General features: G+C 40.2%; 1 protein-coding gene across 2 annotated transcripts in view; it reads left to right on the top strand.

Annotated features, from left to right (window-relative positions):
• MAP3K5 (mitogen-activated protein kinase kinase kinase 5) overlaps nt 1–20,043 on the top strand; it is a 206,725-nt gene extending 186,682 nt beyond the window's left edge. For both annotated transcript variants that reach the window (XM_045499747.1, XM_045499746.1), the window contains exons 25-30: nt 1,468–1,573; nt 9,817–10,060; nt 15,514–15,626; nt 16,607–16,719; nt 18,307–18,383; nt 19,289–20,043. In XM_045499747.1, coding sequence (XP_045355703.1) covers nt 1,468–1,573; nt 9,817–10,060; nt 15,514–15,626; nt 16,607–16,719; nt 18,307–18,383; nt 19,289–19,349 — 714 coding nt within the window. In that variant the 3' untranslated portion in view covers nt 19,350–20,043. The remainder of the gene's footprint in view (nt 1–1,467; nt 1,574–9,816; nt 10,061–15,513; nt 15,627–16,606; nt 16,720–18,306; nt 18,384–19,288) is intronic.
• The last annotated feature ends 5,594 nt before the right edge of the window (nt 20,044–25,637 follow it).

Below are 25,637 nucleotides of genomic sequence, written 5' to 3'. Positions count from 1 at the left end.
GGGATTTTTTTTTTTTTAATAAGAGAGAGAAAAGGAGAGAGCATGAGTAGGGGGAGGGGCAGAGGGAGAGAGAGAAAATCCCAAGCAGGCTCCACTCTCAGTGTGGAGCCCCACATGGGGCTTGACCCCACGACTCTGGGATCATGACCTGAGTCAAAACCAAGAGTCAGACACTCAACAGACTGAGCCACCCAGGCACCCCTAAACTGGGGGATTTTGATGGGGGACCAAGGGCAAGAATAAGCAACTGGAACCCCAGCTTTTGGCGTGGGCTTGCAGCTAGGTCACCATCTCCCTTGCTCCCTCTAAAATCTCTGATCCCCCCCCCCCGTCTCTCTGCCCTCCCCCATTCACTCTGTTTCTCTCTCTCAAAAAAAAAATAATAAACATTCAAAAAAAACTAATAAAATCTCTGGTCAGAGCCCTGTGGGGAAAATAGACACTTTTCTTAGAGGGTCATGTCGACCAGCAATTAGTGGAGTTAACTCAAATTTTAAAGAAGCCTCTTTTAGCTTTATGCTAATGGTTATTTTTTTTTTTAATTTTATTTATTTATTTTTAGTTTTTTGAGAGAGAGCACGCACAGTGAGGGAGAGGCAGAGGGAGAGGGAGCCCAGGCAGGCTCCACACTCAGCTCAGTGTGGAGCTCAATCCTTTGACCCTGAGATCATGACCCGAGCCAAAATCAAGAGTCAAATGCCCAACCGACTGAGCCACCCAGATGCCCAATAATTATTTTTTTAAGTTTTTATTTATTTATTTTGAGAGAAAGAGAAAGTGCAAGTGGGGTAGAGGCAGAGAAAGAGGAGAAAGTGAGTTTCATAAGCAGGCTCTGCACAGGCAGCGGGGCTCGAATGCAGGGCTCAAACACAGGGCTCAAATGCAGGGCTAAAACATGGGGCTCGAACTCACAAACTCTTACAACCATGACCTGAGCCAAAGTCAGACACTCAACCAACTGAGCCACCAAGGCACCCCTGATAAAGGTTATTTTTTGAAAGATAATGCATATTATTAGTCACTAAAAAAAAGATACCCTTACGACCCACACTTTCACTGTGAACAGCATTTCTGGAATATTCTAGCAGCTTCCTCCTCAGAGTGACAACACTGAAGGTCAGTGTTTATTTTTATTTAAAGCCCTTGGATTCATTTTTCCTCCTTTACCACCTCCATCATCCAATCTGAAGTCATCATAAAAAATGGAAGTTGCATGTTCTGAGTCCTGAAGAAGCAACATTTCATTTAACCAGACTGCCTTTGATTTGCTTATGTGGGGATCACCAGACTTTAATTTGAAATGGCACTTTTTTATTGTTTTCTGGTGACATAAAGAAATTACTCACAGTTCAAGGTGAAGAAACCTCATAGTTGTTTCGTTGATAGAATGTCATCCAGATGCTTGTGTCAGCTAGGTTATTTGCAACTAAAAATTATAGTAGACTAAATGTCACCCTCTTTCTCCAGGTCAATAAAGTTCTTCGGAATCATAACATCAAGCCACACTGGATGTTTGCCTTAGACAGTATCATCCGAAAGGCGGTGCAGACGGCCATCACCATTCTGGTGCCAGGTCAGAAATAGTTAATTACTTTGCAAATATTTAGTGTTTGATATTTTAGATTACTGTTCTACTATCATTTATGGTGTCTTCTTTACTGCGTTTCAGATCAACTTAGCCTTTTGTAAAAATCTTTTCAAAGCCACTAAATTAATCTTTATCTAGTGCATATAGTCTAAGGAATGTACTACACCAAGCCAAATGCTTACTATGGGTGAGGAAGGTTGCTTCCTTGTTTTTAAAGAGCATGTTTGGATATGGGGGTAAAGAGGAAATTGTGCAGGTGACCCAAATACATATACATTGTAGTATACGGTTATCTGTGTCCACAAAACACACTCTTGCTGGTGGTTCCCAAACCTGCCAGTGTGCATTGAGTGATGTCAGCAGCTCTTTAAATTTATAGCTTTTCAGGCCCCATCCCAGACTGAGTGAGTAAGAATCTGCTGGGAAAAAGCCCAGGAATCTGGTTTTAATCCAGCTCCCAGGTCATTTTGATACACAGCCAGGTTTGGAAATCACTGGTCTAGACAGATCCCAGCTATGTTTGCAGGGAGGTACAAAAGGGGTAGTGTTGATGAAACAGGGTTTTATGGAGTGAGAGACACATTCAAGTTCTAAGGCATACTTCCAAAGTACTTTGATAGTGTACTCACTGATGAAAAATTTTAAGCAAAGCTCTTCTATGTGTGTGTGTGTATGTGTGTAGAGAGAGAGAGAAATGATAGATAGATAGATAGATAGATAGATAGATAAACAGATTTAGATACATAAATTAGAAATATGTTATACTAATTTATACATGTTTTATAAAACATTCTAGGGGCATCTGGGTGGCTTAGTCGATTGAGTGTCTGACTCTTGATTTTGGCTGAGATCATGATCCCAGGATCGTGGGATTGAGCCCCGTGTCAGGCTCTGTGCTGAGCATGGGGCCTGCTGGGGATTCTCTCTGTTTCTTCTTCTGCCTCTCTCCCCTGTTCATGCTCTCTCACTTAAATAAAAAGCAAAAACCAAAAAAAGAAAAAAAAAAGCCACTCTAAAATAGAAATTTTAAAAGATAATTATGAAATATCTTAAAATTTAGGTTATTTACAAATGGTACCACAAACTTTTAAGTCATCATCAGTCCTTCCGAGTTGTGGGATTCCCTCTCTTCTCTCAGAATACCTTGTTTGTTTTGTGAGTGAGGGCACTAGGGTCCGTCTTTATATTAAACCTTTGTCAAGATTAAGTAAAGGGGCGCCTGGGTGGCGCAGTCGGTTAAGCGTCCGACTTCAGCCAGGTCACGATCTCGCGGTCCGTGAGTTCGAGCCCCGCGTCAGGCTCTGGGCTGATGGCTCAGAGCCTGGAACCTGTTTCCGATTCTGTGTCTCCCTCTCTCTCTGCCCCTCACCCGTTCATGCTCTGTCTCTCTCTGTCCCAAAAATAAATAAACGTTGAAAAAAAAAAATTTTTTTAAAAAAAAAAGATTAAGTAAAGATTAGGGTAGAAAATTTGCATAGGAATTTTAAATTAGAAAAAAATTCTACAAAGGCGCTAAAACACATAACTAGCAGTTAGATGTGAACCCTGGGAAAGCCGTGCTAGTGTAAACCTAATGTAATGCTCTAAGGAAGTTAACAGATTCTTATATTTAGATGACTTATCATTGGGATGGTCTTGGATGTGAGGAATGTACTCTAGAGGGGTTATATAGTGAAAAGATGCGAGGGGTGAAGGGGAATAGGTGTGTATTAGAGAGGAACAGACATAGGCAGAAGTTAAACACGGTAGTTTAAGTGAGCAAAGGCGCGAGATATTATACTTTGATATATTTAGCATATAAATTATCTGTTAGTCTAATTTTTTAAAACTTCCCTTTAAAAATGGATGACTTAAATGCAATGGATGATATCCTGGAGTAGAAAAAAAAATCAGTGAAAAACTTGTGTCTGAATAAAGCCTGTAGTTTAGTTAATAGTATTGTACCAATGTTAATTTCTTAGCTTTGATGACTGTGCCGTAGTTATGTAAGATGTACTGGGGGGAGCTGGGTGGAAGGTATACAGGAATTCTCTGTATTACCTTTGCGATGTTTCTGTCAATCTAAAATTCTTCCAAAATAGAAAGTTCACAGAGCACGCTGACCTTCACACTGTGGTTAACAGGCTGGTAATTCAGGGAGAGTGCAGAGAGTCACGTCTCCTTCTGCTCCAGCGGGTGTCCCAGGGATTGGCACTCTGCTATCACCCAACCCATGTGTGGAACGTTCTCTATGAAGAGGGTTTGCTAAGGAAAGCTGTTTGTCCTTCCACTGTGAAATCGGTCCCTCTGAGGCTACTAGGAGTTCGAATGAAAACCAAAATTATTGTTTGCAAGCATTTAAAAAAGAAGTGGAATTTTTTTTAATTAATTTATTTATTTTGAGGGGGAGAGTGCCAATGAGCGGGCAGGGGAGGGGCAGATTGAGAGGGAGAGAAAGAGAATCCCAAGCAGGCTCTGTGCTGTCAGCACAGAGCTGGATGCAGGGGTTGATCTCCTGAACTGTGAAATCATGACCTGAGCCGAAATCAAGAGCCGAATGCAGAATTGACTGAGCTACCAAAGAAGTGGAAATTTTAGAGGACAATAACTAGAGGAAGTATTTTTTATATTCCTCCCAGGTTAGGGGGAAACCATATGCATTTGTATGCCAGTGCATAAATGATGAAATATGCGAACAAGAGAAATTGATTTCAAGCAGTTGAGAGTTCCATCAAATTTCTGAATGTCCCTAAAGATTTTGTTATACAATTGAGATTCAAAGAAAACTGCATTAAAAATACTTGTCTTGGGGCGCCTGGGTAGCTCAGTCAGTTAAGCGTCTGCCTTTGGCTCAGGTCATGATCTCACCGTTTGTGAGTTCGAGCCCCGCGTAGGGCTCTGTGCTGACAGCTCAGAGCCTGGAGCCTGCTTTGGATTCTGTGTCTCCCCCTCTATCTACTCCTCCTCTGCTCATGCTCTGTGTCTCTCTGTGTCTCAATAATAAATAAACGTTAAAAAAAAATGCTTGTCTTCACAATCCCTTGTTAAAAATTCCTTCTAGACAGAACACCACAAATAAAATGTGTATGACATATTGAAATGTAGGTCATCATTAGTGCATACATTTCCTGGGTCTGTCCACCAAGAGGGCCCAAATCTTAGTATCTAAACACCATTTTCCAATAAAAGGAATCTGTGCTCCCTGGAGAGATGGTTGATTCCAGGCCTGCGGTAGGGGAAATACAGGTGAGCCTGGAATATCTTGGTGATGCCAAAAAGTAAGGAAGTGCCAAAATGGATGGAGGGTTTTTGAAAGGACATAGCAGACCACACCCATTTGAAGGAGTTCCCAAAAGTGTAAGCCAGAACAATTTGAGCAATAAAATAAAATAATAATAATTTTATTATTATAACTAAATATATATAACTATAATATATATATTATATATATAAAATATATATTAAAATATATGTAACTATAATAATATATATTAAAATATATATTATATATATTTTATATTTATATTAATATTAATATATTTTATATTAATTATAATAATATAATTATAATTACATTATAATATATAATATAATATATATTAATTATAATAATATAATTATAATCATATTATAATATATAATATAATATATATTAATTATAATTATATTATATTATATATAGTATATATATTATATATAGTATATTATATTAATTATATTATAGTTATAATATAATTAATATAATATACTATATATAAAATAATATATAATATAATAGAAAATATATATTATAATTATAATATAATTATATTAATTATATTATAGTATAATAATTATATTAATTATTAATTAATATATTTTATATTAATATTTTTATTATAAAATATATAATATATTAAAATATATATAACTATAATAATAATTTTATTATTATAACTAAATATCTGAATATAAATAATTGAATACACAAATAAATGCAGGAAAAGAGCCAGCTCTTTTTTACAGAATTCCAGTTAATAAAGGTAGCAGGTATGAGGGAAATAGAACATCACCATTCAGCAAACAGCACAGTAATGATTCCTACAGGCAAGAAACATCAATGGCTGCTGAAATCAGTAGGCACAGGAGTAATGAGAAACAGGATATTTGAATGGTTGCGCAGTATCTACCCACAAGACTATTTACTAATTTCAAAGGGAAAACAGTGACTTTACCCTGGGGAAACCAGCAGATACCTCCTTTACCAAGCGATCAAGGTAAGCATTGCCAGTAATAGGACACATCACCCTGTACCTCCTGATGTGAGACCCTTAGTAGCGAACAGCATCACCTTCGTGGTTTTCTTCCCAGAAAACGCACAGCCTCAACCTAAACATAAGACATCGAACTCCAGAGGAGGGTCAAAGTACTCCTCGAAAGTGTGGAGGTCGTGGGAGATAAAGAAATAGCTGGGTACTACTTCAGACTGGAAGGGACTAAGGAGACATGATAACAAAATGCAGTGTGGGATTCTGGTTCAGGAAAAGGACATCAGTGGGAAAACTGGTGAAACTCAAATAAGGTCTGTGGATTACTTCATGGTGTATCAACGTCCATTTCCTGGTTTGGATCCTCGTCCCACCGCTCTGTAAGATGTCAAGTTTGGGGCAAGCTGCTGAAGGATATACAGGAACTCTCTGTACCATTTCTGCAACTTTTTTGTTATTCTAAAAGTATTTCAAAATAAAAAGTACAAAATAAAGAAAGCATTCAATCTTCTCTCTCCCCCCAAAAAGAGCACACAGAACAGAGAGTACAGTGCAAGCCCCTTCGGAGTTTTTTTCTCAGGCAGTTTTCTCACTTGTCATCAAGAATCAGCCTTCAGATGATTGGCAACATTGAGTCTCTGTTGTTACAATCTGGCTGTGGGTGACCAGATGGAGAAGTGCTGAGCATAGAGACCATGTTGGTAGTGCTAAGAGAGAATTGATAATGTAGGCATACCAACTACATTACCAAAAAATTTTAAAACTGCTAAAGCACTGGGTACTATTAGCAGTGAGGCTGAACTACTCGTGTGCCCTGTGTCCACATTAATGTAAAATGACCAGCATTCTGTACCATGAGCTTCCACTGCACTGACACGGATTGTGATCTTACTTGTTATCAGAAATACCCGGGGTTAAAGAAGCTTGGTCTGATTATTCTTCGGGGAAGGAACCACTTGGGGTGGTGGCTGCGGGTAGGGAAGTGGGAATAGTATTGTTGTTTGATCCCATCTTGCCGTATTAGAAACCGGCACTGGCTCTGGTTTCCCATACATGGGCTTAAGTGCTACCCACTCGTTACAGGGCCCCCTGAGTCCCCGCGTTTCTCCTGACACTTGCCTCTCTCCTGACAGTCCATTCTGCCTTCCACTCTTCTCAGCGGGCTCTGGACCATCAGTTGAACTTCCTTCTCTCAAACACCTCTGCCCCTTTCTCCACCAAGCCAAGGCTTTCCCCTCCTCCAGAGTCCTGCTTACGCTCTTCTGCTTCCCTGAATCAATCAATGACTAAACCACCACTGGATCTAGTCATTGCAGATGTACTTTATTTACCTCTTTAGCATTCCTAATACATGTACGTGTGAATGGTATAGGTTGCTAGGTCTATAACTGAGATCATCTAATTTGTGCTTATAATTTCGTGTTATCTTCGTACCTGCTCTTATGGCTCTTCCCATATGCATTCTAGTTCTCCTTTAGATTATTACGTCTTTGAGGACAAGGACCAGATGCTCTATCTCACTTGCAGATTTTACGATGTGTGATTTGATGATGTGTATTCAGGGGGCCACCACAAAAGTCCAAAATAACAAAGTATTGCATTTGCTTACAATTTTCTACTTTATTCAGATTATCGGAGAGAATTTTCTCAGTCTTTTATACATATATAAAATTGAAATTTATGATAAAACATACAGAGTTAGGGCTATGTAAGGAGATGTTTAAATATAATAATAAATATCAGAAATTTTCCCTCCCCAAAAGAGACATTATAGTCAACAGCACAATAAAACTTTTTAATTGTTTTTTTTTTTAATTTTCAGTTTAGAGACCATAAAAGAAATTTAAGGATAATTTTAGAAAAATTTAAAAGGGCTAATCTTGTGTTCTAATTTAACCTAGAATTGCACTTTCTTAAATTACTTTTAAAGTAAGATTCTTAAAATTATTTTGTTCCCTTATAAATACAAATAATCCTAGTAGTATAACTCTTCCATTCTGCCAACATTTTTTGAGAGGCTAATATGTCCTAACCCCTGTACTGGGTTCTGGGTTTACAAAAGTAAAACACCTGATTTTGAGGCCCTCCCACTATAGATGAATTAGGAAATGGAATTTTGGAAAGAGAAAAGAGATGATGCAGAGAGCAGAGTAGACGTGGGGGCTTGGTGAACCTTCCGAGATAAAGGGCAGGATGTGAAGAAGTTAGAACCCTTGTGTACTGGTAGTGAGATTATAAAATGGTGCAGCCAGTATGGAAAACAGCATAATAGCTCCTCAAAAAATTTAAAACTAGACTTAACATACGATCCAGGAATTCCTCTTCTGGATATATATCCAAAGAAGAAATTGAAAGCAGGATCTCAAAGAGGTATTTGCACCCCCACATTCATAAAAGCGTTATTTACAATAAACCAAGATGGGAGCAACACAAGTGTCCGCTGACGAATGGATAAACAAAATGTGATATATACGTGCAATGGAAAGTGTTCAGCCTGAAAAGGGAAGGAAATTCTGACACGTGTTGCAACATGGATGAATCCTAAGGACATTATGCTAAGTGAAGTAATAAGCCAGTCTCAAAAAGACAATTATTGAATGATTCTACTGGCATGAGGCACCTAGAGTAGTCCAACTCATGGAAACAGAAAGCAGAATGGCAGTTGCCAAAGACAATGGGGGAGGGGAAATGGGGAGCTGGTGTTTCAGAGGTATAGAGTTTTAGTTTTGCAAGATGAAACTTATAAAAAGTTTGCAACTTTAAAACCAGTTCTCAATAGGGGTTGAGCAACAATACAAATATACTTAACAATATTGAACTGTGTACTTAGAAATGGTGAAAATGGTAAATTTTAGGCCAGGCATTATTATTTTTTTTTTTTAACTACAGTGAAAATTTAAAAAATAAATAAATAAACAGAGAGATAAAGGAAGTCAGAGCTACATTAAGCCTGGCCCCTGAGGAAGGGCACTCTGATTTTTGTTATGGGCAAGAGATGAGGTGTTTTTTTAGACTGTTGAATCTGCAGTGCTGGCTTCCCAGCAAGAATATGTAGGAGGTATCGGATGTAACAGGATCGGGACTGGAAATATAGTTTGTTATCCACACGTTACAAATACTTAACTCTAATAGATTTGAATGAGGTCAGCTATGGAGAGTAAGAAATATAAAAAAAGTGAAGGGTAGAATTCCAGGTTCCAGGTTCTAGGTTCCAGATGGTAGATAGAAAAAGATCTGAAGGAAAGACACAGCAGCCAGAGATTTAGAGGAAAATACCTTCCACACGTCCAGTAAAGTAAGGAAAGAAAAGTTACCTGGAGGATTTGTTAGCCAGTCAGCCTTTGGTCGCCTTGCCCTGGTGGCTGCATTGGTGGTGGGAAGGGGTCTTCTGTTCCTCCCCCTGGAGCCATCTCCCCACACAGGGGCTCTGAACCTGTGGTTCACGGACTCTCTGGAGCCCGTAGCAAATGGACTCAGGATATCTAGGCAAAGTGTTGTATGAATGTGCTTTTCTTCTGCAGAGAATCTCCATGGCTTTCATCAGATTCTTGGTGGGTTCTGTGATCCAATAAAAGCTCCATGTGCCATCATAGCATGTGGAGTCAAGATCCTGCTACCCTGATTTCACTTAGATTATGAATGTCGTAGTTAATAGTTGCCAGATATTACATAATCTAAAAAATGAATTTCACTTGCATAAACAAATGTTGATGTTAACAGGTTTTTATATAATTGCCTTTCCGATTTTAGCATTTTCCCACATATCTTACGTGCAGTGTGATCATTTTTCTTCTGTGTGAATTAGATCATTCTGAGTTAATACATCGTGTGAATTTTTAGGTTCGCTGGGAAAGAAAGCATAAATTAACGCACAAAAATCCATCCCTACTTTTGGAAAAGCATTTTGGAATCCATATTGATAGCAGGGGAGAGGACAGTCGTGTCTTCGGAAATGAATTAGTCATATTTTATTAACACTGTTGTTGATATTACGCCTCACAGAACTGAGGCCACATTTCAGCCTCGCATCTGAGAGTGATACCGCGGATCAAGAAGACTTGGATGCGGAAGATGAGCGTGAGGAACAGCCTTCAAACCAAACCGTCCAAAGACCTCATGCTGTCATTGAAGATGCCGTGGCTACCTCAGGGGTGAGCACGCTCAGTTCTACTGTATCCCATGACTCCCAAAATGCTCACCGATCACTCAATGTGCAGCTTGGAAGGATGAAAATAGAAACTAATAGGTAAGTCCTATTTTCACGTGAGTGGCTTTCTTTTCCCTTACTCTTATGTAAGCGCATTTAGGTTTTCTTTACAGTTTGGTCCACAGAGAATACAAAATAGGATTCCTTTGTCCCATTCACGTAAACTTGGCTTGATACCTTTCTTGATCAAGCAAGAGCGGTTTGTCATAGTCTCCTTGATCAAAATCATTTTCTGCTTATTCTACCAATTCAAGCCTCATTCAGCACCATTCCTTTGATTACTGATTTATCTCCAAGTACACTGAAATTTTCACAATAGTTGTAACTTCAGAGACTATCTTGGACACAGAATCAGAGCAGCATGTATCGTCCAAGAGAGACAGCTGAAAGACAGAAAGTCCATGTTCTTGAAAGCCTGTGATTTGGAATATCCAGTTCTTTTAGGAGAGGAAGATCTCTGCTTTTGAAAAGATACATTTAATGGTGCTAAAGCTTTGCATTTCAGAACCTGGAAAGAATGAGCAGTTGATTGCATTTAGGATTCTGTTTCATTTGGAATATGCTGTGTCATATCTGGACTTTAATTTTTCTTTGAGAATTTGGTAATATAGAATCCACATGTTAAGGTGATTAAGTGAAGAGTAAATATTTCCTGTTCTTCACAGATGTTGGCACAGTTCAGGGGCTGAGTCAATGATTTATAGCTTCCTGGTGCTGGCTACAGTTGACAGTGTGGGCAACTGACTTTCTGACTCTGGGTTTACAGTTTATAGTAAAAACCTTTTTTTTGGCGGGGGGCGTGAATCAATAGAAGTTCACATATTTAGTTGAAAATCTTAGTTGTTCACCAGGGAGATAAACATATTTTATTTCTAGTTTTGAGTTTTAAGTTTTTAAAGTTAAGCTTGAATACCAAGCTTAGTACGAATAGTAAAGCTCATCCTATACTCAGAAACGGAAATTTTGGTTGCATGACTAAGTAAATCCATATGTATCATCTATGGTTTGCATAGAGCGAAATCTTTCTGAAAAAAGGGAAATTTTCTTCCTGACTTCCAGATCTTAATCTTGTCCTCTGAAACCCAGCTCTTACTGGGCATCATTACTACTTTAGTGGAAGAATTTGAATCTTTTCTCCTCTGAGACTTCCTTCAAAATCCTTAGTGTCCTTCATTTCCTCCTCTTGTCGGACAGCACCCCTATCACGACACTTAGCGTCCATTAGAGTAGGTGTTAACTTTAGTCATGTTTCTTTTTAGTTTATCCTCTGTGGTCCAATCCTGAATGAGCTGTTGTTAATACCCCTCTCTGATCTCTGGAGGAGGAATGTTCGCTCCTTACTGTTCTGGACCATCCCCAACTCCTCCTCCACCCATGGTCAGAATTATACATGCAGTAAAGCTACATTATTTACCAGTAAGCTGGTGTATTTGCTTCTCTGGCCCTAAAACCTTCTGTCTATATACCCTGGCTTATGTCAATAGAACCTGCCTGTCCCGAATGCAGCCTTTTCCTTCTCTCCTTAGACGACGAGAGTTCTCCTGGCTTACACCCTGTCCATGTCCTCTGTCCGCCATACTTGCATCATGCCATCCACGGCCCCCCAGGGCTGCCTTTCTGAGGGGAGCAGCTGGCTGAGGGCCTGCCTGCCACGTGTTCCCATCTCTGCTGAAAAGGCTACAATTTGCCCTGTTTCTTCATTGCATTAGGAGCATGGTTGCCTTTTCACAACAGCCCACACAGTTCTCTATGTATTTACACTTACATCTGTGAAATCTATAGGATTATGAGCCTCCTTTTTCTGTTTCTAGTAATATCACCCCACGCATGAAAAAAAAGGGCAGCTGTTCTAGTACTAAGCAGTGGAAACGAGAGATTGATCACGTCTGTAGTTTTTAGTTGAAGATCACTTGGTCTATAGAGGTCCATCTGTTGCCAAATAAACTTAGAGGAAATGTTAGATTTAGGAAATGTTAGATTTAGTGTTTTGGAAAGGTTGTGGCCCTCACGTTAGAAATCTTAAGCTTATCTACCCTATGACCCAGCAATAGCACTGCTGGGAATTTACCCAAGGGATACAGGAGTGCTGATGCATAGGGGCACTTGTACCCTAATGTTCATAGCAGCACTTTCAACAATAGCCAAATTATGGAAAGAGCCTAAATGTCCATCAACTGATGAGTGGATAAAGAAGCTGTGGTTTATATACACAATGGAATACTACTTGGCAATGAGAAAGAATGAAGTATGGCCTTTTGTAGTAATGTGGGTGGAACTGGAGAGTGTTATGCTAAGTGAAATAAATCCTACAGAGAAAGACAGATACCATATGTTTTCACTCTTATGTGGATCCTGAGAAGTTTAACAGAAGACCATGGGGGAGGGGAAGGGGGAAAAAAGAAGTTAGGGAGGGAGGCAAACCAGAAGAGACTCTTAAAAACTGAGAATAAACTGAGGGTTGATAGGGGGTGGGGGAGAGGGGAAAATGGGTTGATGGGCTTTGAGGAGGGCACCTGTTGGGAGGAGCACTGGGTGTTGTATGGAAACCAATTTGACAATAAATTTCATATTAAAAAAAAAGAAATCTTAAGATTATATTTAGGACAATCACTGATCAGAGTAAATCAGGTTTATCCAGCTCTTGATTATTAGATCACCGATAATAATACCAAATGGAGAAAATAACAGGATGGCTTTAGAATGCATATTTTACTTATATTTCCCTATATGTTTACATAAAATGTTCTGGGAATAATTCACTTGATGGCAATTATTGGGACAGTAATGCAGGACAATAATGCAGAGTTAGCTAAAATTTAACTCAGCCAGAGCTGACTGTTTATCTAGGACAGGATTCCAGAATTACCCACCCCCACCCATCTGAGTTAAAAAATCAACCTCAGGGCAGATGGCTTTACCAAGCTTTTCTGGAACAGAGGGGCAGGCAATCGCCTTAATTTTGCAGAACTTCCCTGTTAACTTGTAGGCAAAGGAAAAATAAAACTGATGGCCTAGGTTGGATATGTTCTTAAATAATTTTTTTCAGAGCTGGATTTGGGACAAATGAAGTGGCCTGTCAGTGCCCTTCTTCCAATGTTAGGTTCTGGCTTTTAAAGGTAAAAATAAAATATCTAGTCCAGACACACATAGGTTAAATTCTAGAAAAAGTCACTGTGTTCTTAAAAAAAAACAAAAAACAAAAAAACAAAAACAACGGAATATTCATCACTATTCCATACATGTAAATTAGCAAGGAAGACAGAACCAACAAATTGCCCACTTAAAAATTCTTGCTGAGCTTGCTATCCATTTCTTCGAATTTGCCTCTTGCTGGCGTAGATAAAACTCTTCCTTGAGCCTCTGCTTTCCTCTCGATTTCGCTTCCTACTGCTCAGTCCACCTAATTGTGTGCAGCTTACTCCGCAGTTGTCTTTTTTTTTTTTAATTTTTTTAATGTTTATGTATTTTTGAGAGAGAGAAAGTGCGTGCGTGCTAGTGGGGGAGGGGCAGACAGAGAGGGAGACAGAATGTGAAGCAGGCTCCAGGGTGGGTGTTGTCAGTACAGAGCCTGATGCAGGACTCGAACTCATGAACCGCAAGATCATGACCTGAAGTCAGACGCTTCCCCAACTGAGCCACCCAGGCGCCCCTCCGCAGTTGTCTTTAAACAGCCAGTCTTCCTCAAACCACCTTCTCTGGCTGCCTGTCAAGAGTTTTCCTTTTTGTCCCACTTCTGCTGCCTAATGCTACCCTGATCCCTTCTCCCAAGGGCCTCACATCTGTGTCCTGTGGGAAAGGAGAAGGAACCCCTCGTGAGCCCTGGGAGGGCTCTTTTCCCAGGGCCTGAGGCTGCAGGAGGAAACAGAATCGCCCTCACTGCCAGCCAGGCACTGCCCTTGGCCTGTTAGCTACTGCTGTCTCATTTAACGTTCACAGTAACTCTTAAGGGAAGTTTTACTTTTCCTTTTCACAGATGAGAAAACTGAAGCCGAGAGGCGCTCAGTAATTTGTCAAAGTTCACACAGGAAAGGTGTGGCTGAGCCAGGATTCAAGCTCGGGGCTGACTTTCAGTTGGGCCTGTGTTGCCTTCAGAGCATGTCAGCTGAAGCAGAAACAAACTTTTGGACCGGCATCTGGTCCTGACTTCAGTCTCTCCTTACCCAGAAAACAAAACAAATAGTTTGCTAAGAGCTGTAGGGTACACGACAATTTATCCTGATGATCTTATGAATAACTATGTACCTTAACTTTCTGGAATTCTGAATCCTAGTCACCCAAAGGTAGTTTCCTAAAAAATCAGAGCATCTCCCTTCCTAACTTGGAATTTTTTTTTTCAGAGAACAGTGTTAGAAATGGTGAGCAGGTGTCCACGTGGCTCTCCACTGCACAGTGAACGTTTCATGGGCAAAACTATGGCATCAGTAATATGTTTCTCTTTGTTTCTTTGGAGAATGTATCATCGGGTGTCAACTAAGAACCGAATGTACCAGGAACACAGCTATCCCTTTACCCGTCACCAGCCTCCTTGGGAGGCAGAGGAAGGCCAGGAATGCCTACAACAATCCTAGCAACAACCGTTAACATTTACTGAGTAGTTGTTATATGCCAGATACTATAGGTGATCTCATCTATAGTTTAGTTCTCACATTTTCCCTGTTAAAAAAAAATGACTGTCCTTCTGCTTTGCACTGATTATTATATAGTCCATCATCATCTTTTTTTTTGATGAGTCATACATGTAAAATGTAGGTCTGTTAATATTATATATATTTTATTTTACTTTATATATCTATTTGTTTGCTATTTATGGTCATAAAAGGAAACAATAAAACATCTCTGAAGATTTTGGCAGTCAGGGTGGAGATTTTGAATTCTTGACTGGAAGTGCAAGTCTTCTAGAGCTTTGCTACTTTAACACGAGGGTGGGGGAGGGGTGATCTGTGGCCCAGCAACCGGAGTATCCCCTGGGAGCTCATTAGAAATGCAGAATCTGAGGGCACCTGACTGGCTCAGTCAAGAGCACGCAACTCTTAATCTCCAGGTCATGAGTTTGAGCCCTATGCTGAGTGCAGAGATTACTAAAAAAATAAATAAGCCTAAAAAAAAAAATGCAGAATCTCAGACCTACCCCAAGAACTACTGGAACAGGATCTGCATTTCAATAAAATCCCAGGGGTGTCTGTGTTCCTTATAGCTTGAAAAGCCCATATCTAGATCTAGAAGGTCACTCTGGCTACTCCAGCTTTATTATCCTGTCAACTGATAGAATTTTCTCTTTCATGGGTTGCCTGGGTGGCTCAGTCGGTTACGTGTCTGACTTCGGCTCAGGTCATGATCTCACGGTTCACGAGTTTGAGCCCCGCGTCCAGCTCTGTGCTGACACTCAGAGCCTGGAGCCTGCTTCGGGTATTGTGTCTCCCTCTCTCTCTCCCTCTCAAAAATAAATAAATGTTAACAAATTAAAAATATATATATATAATTTTATTTTTCAGATTACTGGAAGAATTGGTTCAGAAAGAGAAAGAATTACAAGCACTCCTTCATCAAGCTATTGAAGAAAAAGACCACGAAATTAAAAACCTGAAGCTTAAGTCCCAACCAATAGGTGAATAACAGAAAATGTTAAAGTCACCCCGTTACACCAGACGGCCACAAAAAGCTGAGAAAGCCAATGGGCAGTTTTATTTCATGGCTTAATTGGCACCTGTCACTTGTACCACAGCTACAAGCAGAAATTGCTTTTAAAAAATGTCCAATTCTTAATTGTAGCAAACTGTAATTTCAAACTTAATTTCAAATAATGATTCGTGGTCATGTTTTCCTGAGATTATTTGAGGTAAATAGGGCTGTTTCTTTGGTCTTTATTTCTTTTTAAAATTTTTGCGGGGCGCCTGGGTGGCGCAGTCGGTTAAGCCTCCGACTTCAGCCAGGTCACCGTCTCTCGGTCCGTGAGTTCGAGCCCCGCATCGGGCTCTGGGCTGATGGCTCAGAGCCTGGAGCCTGTTTCCAATTCTGTGTCTCCCTCTCTCTGCCCCTCCCCCGTTCATGCTCTGTCTCTCTCTGTCCCAAAAATAAATAAACGTTGAAATAAATAAATAAATAAATAAATAAATAAATAAATAAATAAAATTTTTGCAATGAGATTACTAGAATAAAAATAATACTATTTTTGTCATTTTTGCATTTGTATCTTGTATATTCTATGCTTTTTTTTTTCCATATTGTTGCAACTAGTGAAAAAAGAGACCATTATGTAATTATGTGGTTCTCTACTAACTATGCTCATGTTTGTTGCATGAAAAACACACAGTACAATTTTGGTGCAATGAGTTTATTCTAAGAAAATAAAATTGATATGAAAGTATGAGGTGGGGTATCATTACATTATTGCTTCTGCCTCTCCATTTATTAGTAGTCTTTAAGAATTTGTTTATATTACCACGTATCCTGCCAATCTCAATTCTATTATACTCTGAGCAAAATCTTTTAAAGTATTAATAAATGTCTCTTGAGTGGTGGGAGGGTCTCAGATGACCTCTGTTAAGAGCAGCTAAGAATGTCCCTCCCTCGCTAATTCTGTCCTAGATATTCCTGGAGTGCCTGTGTGTCACCGGGATTCTCTGGGCACAAATACTGAAGAGTCTGAACTTGCTGAATGGCTGAGAGAAAAGGGAGCTGATGAAGACACTATAAGTCGGGTAAAGAAAACTGCCTGTGGGACAAGCTTTTCTTTTGCTTCATAATGTTGAATGCCTACCACGTGTGAGGCATGGGGCATGAACCCTGTTGAGCAACTCAGGCCCAGGCCTGCCCTCCTGCGGCTTACAGACTAGCATCCGCAGATGGAAATCAAATAATTCCACAGATAAAGCGTAAGGATACCCTGGTAAACTCTATGCAGGAAAGGTTATCAGGAGTTAGGGGACAGAGAGAGGGAGAGGTTGAGAAATGTTCTCTTAGGAGGTGATGAATGAGCTCAAGTCTAAAGGAGTATGTAGGAAGAAATCAGGCTGTCTGTATGTATATTGGGGGAGGGGCAGGTGAGAAGGGAAGATCTTTCCGGGTAGGCACACAGTATGTGCAAAGACAGGGAGGCGGGCAAAAGCTCTGTGGTCTAGGACCCCTAAGGGTTTTTATATTTTTGAATTGAAAATAAGGACGAATGGGAAAATCAAGACAAAACTAAAATCTTCAAGTTTCTAATTCTCTCTTTTGTTTAACTTTTTAATTCTCTTGCAACATTGTTAGACTCTGCCGGGCAGTAGCTCTGTATTGATGCTTAATAAAATAAATCTAGGCAGTCAACCTGTGTCAGGAACAAACACTTTCCTTCTAAACCATATTTATAATAACCTAATTCCCGTCTGCTCCTTACAGACTTTGGTAATCGGCATGAATAGCACTTACATTTTAAGATTACATACATGTATATACACATACACACAGACATACACGTATATGCACATACACACAATAAGAAGTTATATTTTTTATAGAAAGGGCCCCAATACAATATTACATTAAAACTTTAGCTTTCTATTTAATTTTTTTAAATAACTAAGAATAAAGATATCTTTTCTCTTTACTTGATAATTTATTGATTTACCAGATAAAATTTAGAGTTTCCTTAGAAATCTGCATTGAACAAGCTACTGCTAAATAAATTTAAATAACTCTCTTGCTTCTGGGGAATCATGGGTCCATTCAAGTTCTCCAAAATATTTATTCCTGGAGCTAAAACTCAAATCACAATTAAGGAGTAGTAACTGATGATCCACTAAATCATTGCCCACCTTTTTAAATTAAAAATTAAAGCTTCAGTTTAAATTCAGGGCTCTGATTATATAGTAATTATTAGAAAATACCTTTTATTAGCTGTGAAAAATAAGTTCAGAAATTAAGTATAAACAATACCTTTCCAGGAACACTTTTTATCCACTTGAGATAAACAGCAACAAACCTCTAAAATACAAACATTCTCTTATAAGCAGCAGATGTAATTACAAATGAGTTTTATCTACTCATTAAAAGGCCATTCCAAAATTGTGTTGCATTTAATCGTTACGCACTCAAAAGTCATACTGATGTATTTTTTTGTAATTATTTTATAACGGGGTGGGGGCAGTACTTTTCCCTAATAATTCCAGAAGATTATGTTTTTTAGTAGATTCCCTTTTAGGTTTACTTTTAAATGATTGCCAATGTCTATATTATGGATAGAGTTTACTATTTATTAAAGGTGTGCAAAACATCTGACATTTGTGCATATTCTACCTTCTCCACAGTTTCTGGCTGAGGATTATTCACTGGAGGATGTTCTCTACTGTGTTACACGTGATGATTTAAAATGCCTGAGACTAAGGTACCACTTCTCTGTTCTTTTTTCATAATGGAGAAAGTGCCCTGGGCAGGGAAGTCTGGGCTCCTGTCCCTGCTGGGCCCCTCGCCGGCTCTAACCAGCTGAGGGAACTTGAGCTCCACTCTCCGGTTCTCACCTGCTCCGGGTAAACTGTGTCCATTGGACCAGGCTCTTACTGGGCACTCTTATAACCAGTATTTCTGTATTAGTAAATGCAAATCAACCAAAAGAATTTCTTGATAATACAGCAGACCGAGACCGTGAGGTTCTTTTAAAGCTGCTTTTAACAAATGCTCTAATTTAGTTCGTGATTGTGCCATACCTATTAGAAATATTAGGATAGGTGCTGATTTGCCATCCACATGCCCTGTATAACCTGATAGGGTTTCTTAGGATAGTTTTTTCTGTCAGGCCAAGCATATGCGTAAAGACGCATTCCAGGACTGCTAGAAATCTAAAATGAGGCTTTGGGATGGGGCGCCTGGGTGGCTCAGTCGGTTCAGTGTCTCACTTTAGCTCAGGTCATGATCTCACGGCTCGTAGGTTCAAGCCCTACAGTGGGCTCTGTGCTGACAGCTTGGAGACTGGAGCCTGCTTCAGATTCTGTGTCTCCCTCTCTCTCTCTGCCCCTCCCCAGCTCTCGCTCTCTCTCTCTCTCAAAAATAAACATAAAAAAAAAATTTTTAAATAAAATGATGCTTTAGGACCTGCTAGTTTGTGGAAGCGGAAAGGAAAGGCACGTAGGGCTGACGAGAAAATAGGCACAAAAAGAATGCACGATGACTGGTAAGACTTTGGATCTTCATGTTCTGATCAGAACAGCTAGAGGCTAAGAATCACTATTCTGTATCAAAGGCAGTCTTCCAAATAGGGTGTCGTCTTCATCATGTCCTTGTGTCTCTAACCAGGGGAGGAATACTCTGCACGCTGTGGAAGGCCATCACTGACTTTCGAGACAAACAGACTTGACCGTCGCTCAGTTTGTTTCCAACCTTCCGTGGAGACTCCAGCAATACGGAACGGATGTTTTTGGGGGAGGGAGAGGAGAAAGAAGCTGCACTTTAAATCCAGTATTTGTTTACTCGTGTTAAACAAGAAAAAAAAAGACAAAATACACTGAACTGCTTCTATTTCTAGAATTCATAAGGACTCTTTGTAAGGACTCTCCAAAAATAATCCTACACATTAGGATGCTGAGGACTATTTTAGTCTAAACATTTTTATGGAGATATTTTTAACTCGGCACCTGTTGCACCTCAGCCCAATGTTTATTTCACACGAAACAGAACATTTCATGGGATTGTGCATCACTGGAACAAAACCAAAATGTGACCATGACTTTGTAGGCTTATGTGTGTTTGTAAGATACTCTGAGTAGAAATGCATAATTTCAGTTATTGTATAAAGTTTATGTGTTTTTTTTTAAGTGTGCAGAATCTGAAAGCAATGGTTTTTACTTACCTATATCTGTATTAATTGTAATATCGACTATATTTTGTAATTTAAGTTTCTGGCCCCTAGTACATTCGAGTCGTTTATGTACTACTGAACTGTACCAGTTGCACATGCCTGAACCATAGTAATGTTAGCTTGTTCTAAAGCTATCCATTGTGTCATATTTACTCTAGTAAATAAAAAGACTCTTCACATACTGTTTGATAAATTCTAAGGAATTCTTATTTTGTTTTGACAAACTAGACAAACCGCTGTGTCAAATTTCTGGTTGTTTCTCCTGCTCTAATATTAAATAGACTCTGTCTTCTGTTCAGGTAATCAAAGAACAAAATTGATATGCAAGTTGTCTCTCAGGGCCACAGGGTGGTAAGAGAGAGGAGGAAGACAAAAAGAATTTATATAAAAGAAAGTCCCTGTGTTTTTCTCAAGGCCCCAGGTTCTCTTGAATGACTATTGTATACCTCAGAGGGTCTGCAGATAGCATCCCAGTGGAGAACACTCTGCATTTTCTGTCTCCTTAGTTTTAGTTCTCATATTTCAGGGAACTGTTTCTATTTTAAGGTGAATATTCCATTTTCTCAGCCTGCCCATATTAACAGGGTGAAGTCTGAAACTCCGAGATAGATGGATGAGATAAACACACCTCTTAGATACAGAGGAACCTACCTGTTTATTATGCAAGATAGAAATAACATAGAGCTTCACGTATCATGACTTGACCCATACGTACATAACGGTCTTTGATAAAACAAGAGTCATCTTTATTTCTATGTGAAAATCAAGGTCCAATATGTCTTATATTGCATTAGACTGCACAGAAAGTTCTCACCGTTATTTTCTCATTTGATACTTGTAACAGCATAGCTGCATCTTTTTTTACAGCCCAATCCCAAGGACAGATAGTTGCTTCTTGTATCCTGTGGGGAAATTTCAAAGGAGGGGAGATATAAATTAAATGATAGGTCATTTCACTCATCCTGAGACACAGTGTAATTCTTAATTAAGCTACAGTCCATATCCCCAATTCTAATGCTTCGGTGGTTCTTTTAGGTTGCATATTGGATCAAGGAGTGCCCGGGTGGCTCAGTTGGTTAAACCATCCGACACTTGGTTTTGGCTCAGGTCATGATCTCACATTGTGGTTTGTGAGATTGTGCCCCGTGGGATTCCTTCTCTCCCTCTCTCTCTTTCTCAAAATAAATAAACATTTAAAAAAAGATTGTAAATAGCATCAAGCTACTCATCTTCAACCAATTCTTTATCAATATGGTCTTTCCTTGGTATCTTCCTCCCACCCTATTTTTGTGGGCAAGTGTTCCTCTATCCCTACATGGTTCATAAGACATTCCTAGGCCAACATCATTAGGTTTTCGTCAGAATTTTGGGCCTCGGTCACAAAAGAAGGCAGTTCCACTATGGCCCAAGTTTCATTAAAGGTTTCACTTGAAAGGCATTTGGCATCAATCTGGGCCAGTGATTCTCAACCCAGCTTCACAATAAAATGACTGGGATGCTTTTTTAAAAACACTGATGCCACCACCACAGACAGACTGTTTTTATTGATCTGTGTAAGGCCCGCAGATCCTTTAAAAAAGTTCTGCAAAATGATTTAACACTACCAAATCCCACCTCCTTACTCCAAGAGACACCTGGAGAGAGAAATGGGAGAGCCTCTTTCCACAGAGATGGTAGTAAGATGGTTACTATTCATTGTTCATGTAACGTAGCAGGAGGCTAGACACGTAGGCCTGGAGCACAATCATCACTTACCTTTGACCTTGGGCAAATTAACTCTCCGAGACTCATCTTCCTCATTTGAAATAGGGAAAATAATGTACCTTCCTCATAGGGTTTGTAAGATTTAAATAGTGCAGGTAAGATGCTTAGTGTAATGCCTAGCAGAGAGTAAGCAATCAGATGCTGCCTGCTGCTGTTATTTCTTATCATTCATTCAAAAGTATTTATTAAATACTTATTGGGTACTACATACTGGGGTGCATGAACAAGACACAGTTCTTGCCCTGTGAAGTTCACTGTCAGAGGTGGAACAACAGAACACGTAAAACCAAACAACCAGCACACATAGTAAGTACTATAGTTACATCTGACTGCCAAGGGGTGGGGGTGGGCAGGGCCAAGAAAAGCTTTCCAGAGAAGTGAGACCCGGAGCTGTGCCTGGAACGATGGTTTGTAACTGAACAGTTATGCATGGGTGGTGGTAGTCTCATACAAGAAATAAAACCAGAATTTGTTGGGAAAAGTAGATCCCATGTTTCTTTTGAACCATATTTTGATCTCTTGCTCCAAGTTCTGTCATTGCACATTTGGTTTCATTCATTCCTAAGCCATTCCATAAAACAGTCTGGCAAGGAGGAATTATTTAAACCACTGGAATGCCTACTACGTGTGAGGCAATGTAGCAGCAGCAGGAGGAGAGATCTACATGATGCCTATCAAGTTCAGAACGCATGCAGCATGCATTATGTCATCAAGGACACTGTAATTGGTAAACAAATAAAATAATTGGTGGCTTCAGACATTAGAAACACCCTATAGAGAAACAGAAGACAAAGTCCTTGCCACCAAGTAATTCATATCAGATCGAAGAGACAAATTTGCAATAACAAATCACACTTAGTCCATGTTAAAGGCTAGATGAATGCAAGCCCACAAAAACCTGGAGACCTTCAGAGGACAAGCTGGCCAGGAGCCAGGGTAGGTGGAACGGGCTTTACTGAAGAGGGACACCTCAACCTGGGCGTTGGAAAGAAGGAATTCAGTAAGTCAGGACCAGGGAAGTCAATCGGGGTAGAAAGTTCCAGGAACAAAGGCTGGAAGCAGGGATTTGCAAGATGTTCCGGAGAAAGCGAACAACTTTTATATTACGTTAGAGCACACCAAAATTTTAACTCCTCTTAATTTATACTTGGCTGGAAATATGAGTTCTAGAAATATAAAGTGGAAGGGGAGAGCTCAGGGTGATGATGGGGATGATGGTCAGGAAAGGAGTCGGTATTTAATTACGTAGAAATGGGAGGGGCATCTGGGTGGCTCACTAGGTTAAGCATCCATCCGACTTTGGCTCAGGTCATGATCTCATGGTCCAGGAGTTCAAGCCCCATGTTGGGCTCTGTGCTGAGAGCTCGGAGCCTGGAGCCTGCTCCACATTCTGTGTCTCCCTCTCTCTTTCTGTCTCTGCCCCTCTCCTGGAAGATGAATCCAGTGAAGGTGTGTTGGGGTAATTAGAACAGAAATTGGACAGAGCATTTCAGAGATTGTTTTAGATGTGAATGAAGGTCTAGTAGCAGAGCAGTAGGAATTGAGAGCGTGGAATTAAAACCATACATTCACAAGATGTGGGAACTATGATTTGGGCAGTGATGACAAGGGAGAGGAAAGAATAGATTGAAGCTATGTCAGTAAGAGAAGAATTCAAAAACAGGTAAGTTTGAAGGGGAGCTTATTTGAGGCTATGAATCAATGGCAGAGCATTATGACAGAAATGTGCAGAGACCATTGAGAATGTATTGCTGGAAGTCAGGACTGAGGTTAAGGGTATATATTCTGGATGTAGGAGTCACCTTGATGGAGATCATAGTAAATGAGGGCTATGAGAGATAGAAAGGTTATGGCCTAAAATGGTGGGAAAAGGAAGGTTTGTGGATGGTTTGGGAGGAATGAGGAATTTCAATCAGCAACAGAGGCAAAAGGACTGGTCACAGAGGAATGAGAAAAACCAGCCAGTGGTGTAAGCCAAACAGGAAGACAATCAGGGGATCTAGTGCAGCAGAAAGTATAGGGGAATGATGGATTAAAAAATAATAGGTAAATTTGATTTTGTGACCTGGAAAGGTTTTATATAAAGACAGGCAAGAAAGGCTTACAAAGCAGGTTGAACAATGATAATAAGACAGTGGCACCAGAGTCCACACATTTATTATCTTTGGTGAACAGAATGTAGGACAATAGATTTGCCAGGGTGGGATGTCAAGGAAAGAAATTTCCAGAATCAAAGAGCCCTAAATGTACTTGTTGGGTTCAAGCCCCTGAACAGAGTCGCATTTTAGGAGTAGGGAGAAGGGAGGGAGGAAGAAGGTTTCCAAGGAGAAAGGAGGGGGATGGATGGCATTAGGAGGTCTGGCTCCTCCCCTGGAAAGGGGAACCTTGATTATTCCAAGAGATTCTGAAATGGGTGTCGAGACTCAAGACAGATGGCTTCTCTATTCTAAGTAAAGTACAGCACAAAGTACAACGTGGTGGTGTGTGACATTTAACAGATGTCATCCCTTACTGCATTTTCATGCAGCAGACCACCCTGTTACAGACACCGCACTAAGTTTGAAACACATAGCGTATTCAGGGCCTAAGTGTAAGATGTGGGTGTGTTTCTTATAGCACTAATTTTTGTGTAACTGACAGACCGAAACATAAATCAACAAAAGAATGCACAAAGAGATAAGCACATATCCCAAATAAACAAAACCACACACACACACACACACACACCAATAAGTCTTGCTTCAGTGGGGAGGGAGGGGATAGGAGGTATATCAAAGAAAGAATTCACTGGCTTACTTGAGTAGGTAGTAAATCAATGGTCTTCCAGAGTTCAACTCTTTAGATTCAAATAAGTATCTTTCTGATGTTCACAGGAAAGTGTCTTAAACTCTGATGACTTCGTGTAGTAAAAAATATCTTTGCTAAGATCCAAGCTGAGGTCTACCACTGCCTCCACCCACCTGGTACTTTATTTTTGTTGATTAGACATCTGGTAAGAGTTGTGTGAACATGATTTAGGAAGATCACATAGCTAAATGATCAGTAGAAATAAAGAAATGGCACTAAGGGAAAAATCCATAGTAATGGATCACTACGCCAGACCATGGCATCAGTGTCCCTTATGTAAGCAAAACCCCCACCTACCCGGAGAACCAGTAAACCAAATAAAAACAGGCTACTTCTGAGCTGAATGGTGGGTTTTTACCCAAGGATGGTGAGAACTGTCATTCTAGTAAGAACTCCAACACTGTTCCCAGACTCTCTTGGGCCTCCAATGGATTCTGCTGAAGTCCTTGAAAGGGATTTAAATTGCTGGGAACTTGCTGGTTATGTTCGACCAACAGAGACTGTACTGTGGGAGTGCATTTCTGTGCAGCCAGGCAGAACTGGTCGCCGCTCAATTTTGTTCCTTATGTTTCCATTTATGCAAGCTACTCCCCCGCCCCCACCCAGCATTTGGTTACTTATCCTTTATTTGCCTCATAGCGCAGAAATTGGTTTCTCCTCGGCTAATAATCTGTTTCTTTAAAAAAAAAAAAATGTTGTTGCCTATTGCTTTTTTCCCTGGTCTTCCTGAGCAAGCCAGAAGTCACGCGGTAGTTATTACTCGGAAATCAAGAATAAGAAGCCACATCACTGGGCACAAGTATCCCTAAGTTGTGTGCCCTGGGGCTCATCAGATACAAAGGTCTGGTGAAAAGATAGTGGCGTCGTAAAAAGCAGATAGAAACCGGAACCGGCGTGGAATCTGGCCCGTGTACTTCGGCTTCCCACGTGGCATTATATTCTTGTAGTTGTCACCATGAGCTAAAGCCCTGGCGAAGTCAAAACTGAGCTTCAGACTTCAGAGGGGAACAGAGCGTCCAGCTGCCCTCGCCTCGCCCGGGCTGGTCCTCAGACCGTCCCAGTCGCATGCGCCACTGAATGTCGTCGACCCCCCTCCAGACCTCGAGGAGCCGGCAGCGGTCTCAGCGGCAGGCAGAAGCTCCGGGCCAGGTGCCTGGCTCCGGCCGTCGCTCTCTC

This window comes from Leopardus geoffroyi, chromosome B2, assembly GCF_018350155.1.
Source record: "Leopardus geoffroyi isolate Oge1 chromosome B2, O.geoffroyi_Oge1_pat1.0, whole genome shotgun sequence".
Classification (NCBI taxonomy): Eukaryota; Metazoa; Chordata; class Mammalia; order Carnivora; family Felidae; genus Leopardus; species Leopardus geoffroyi.
Note: the sequence above shows the minus strand (reverse complement) of the source record. Positions and strands in the feature narration are given on the sequence as shown.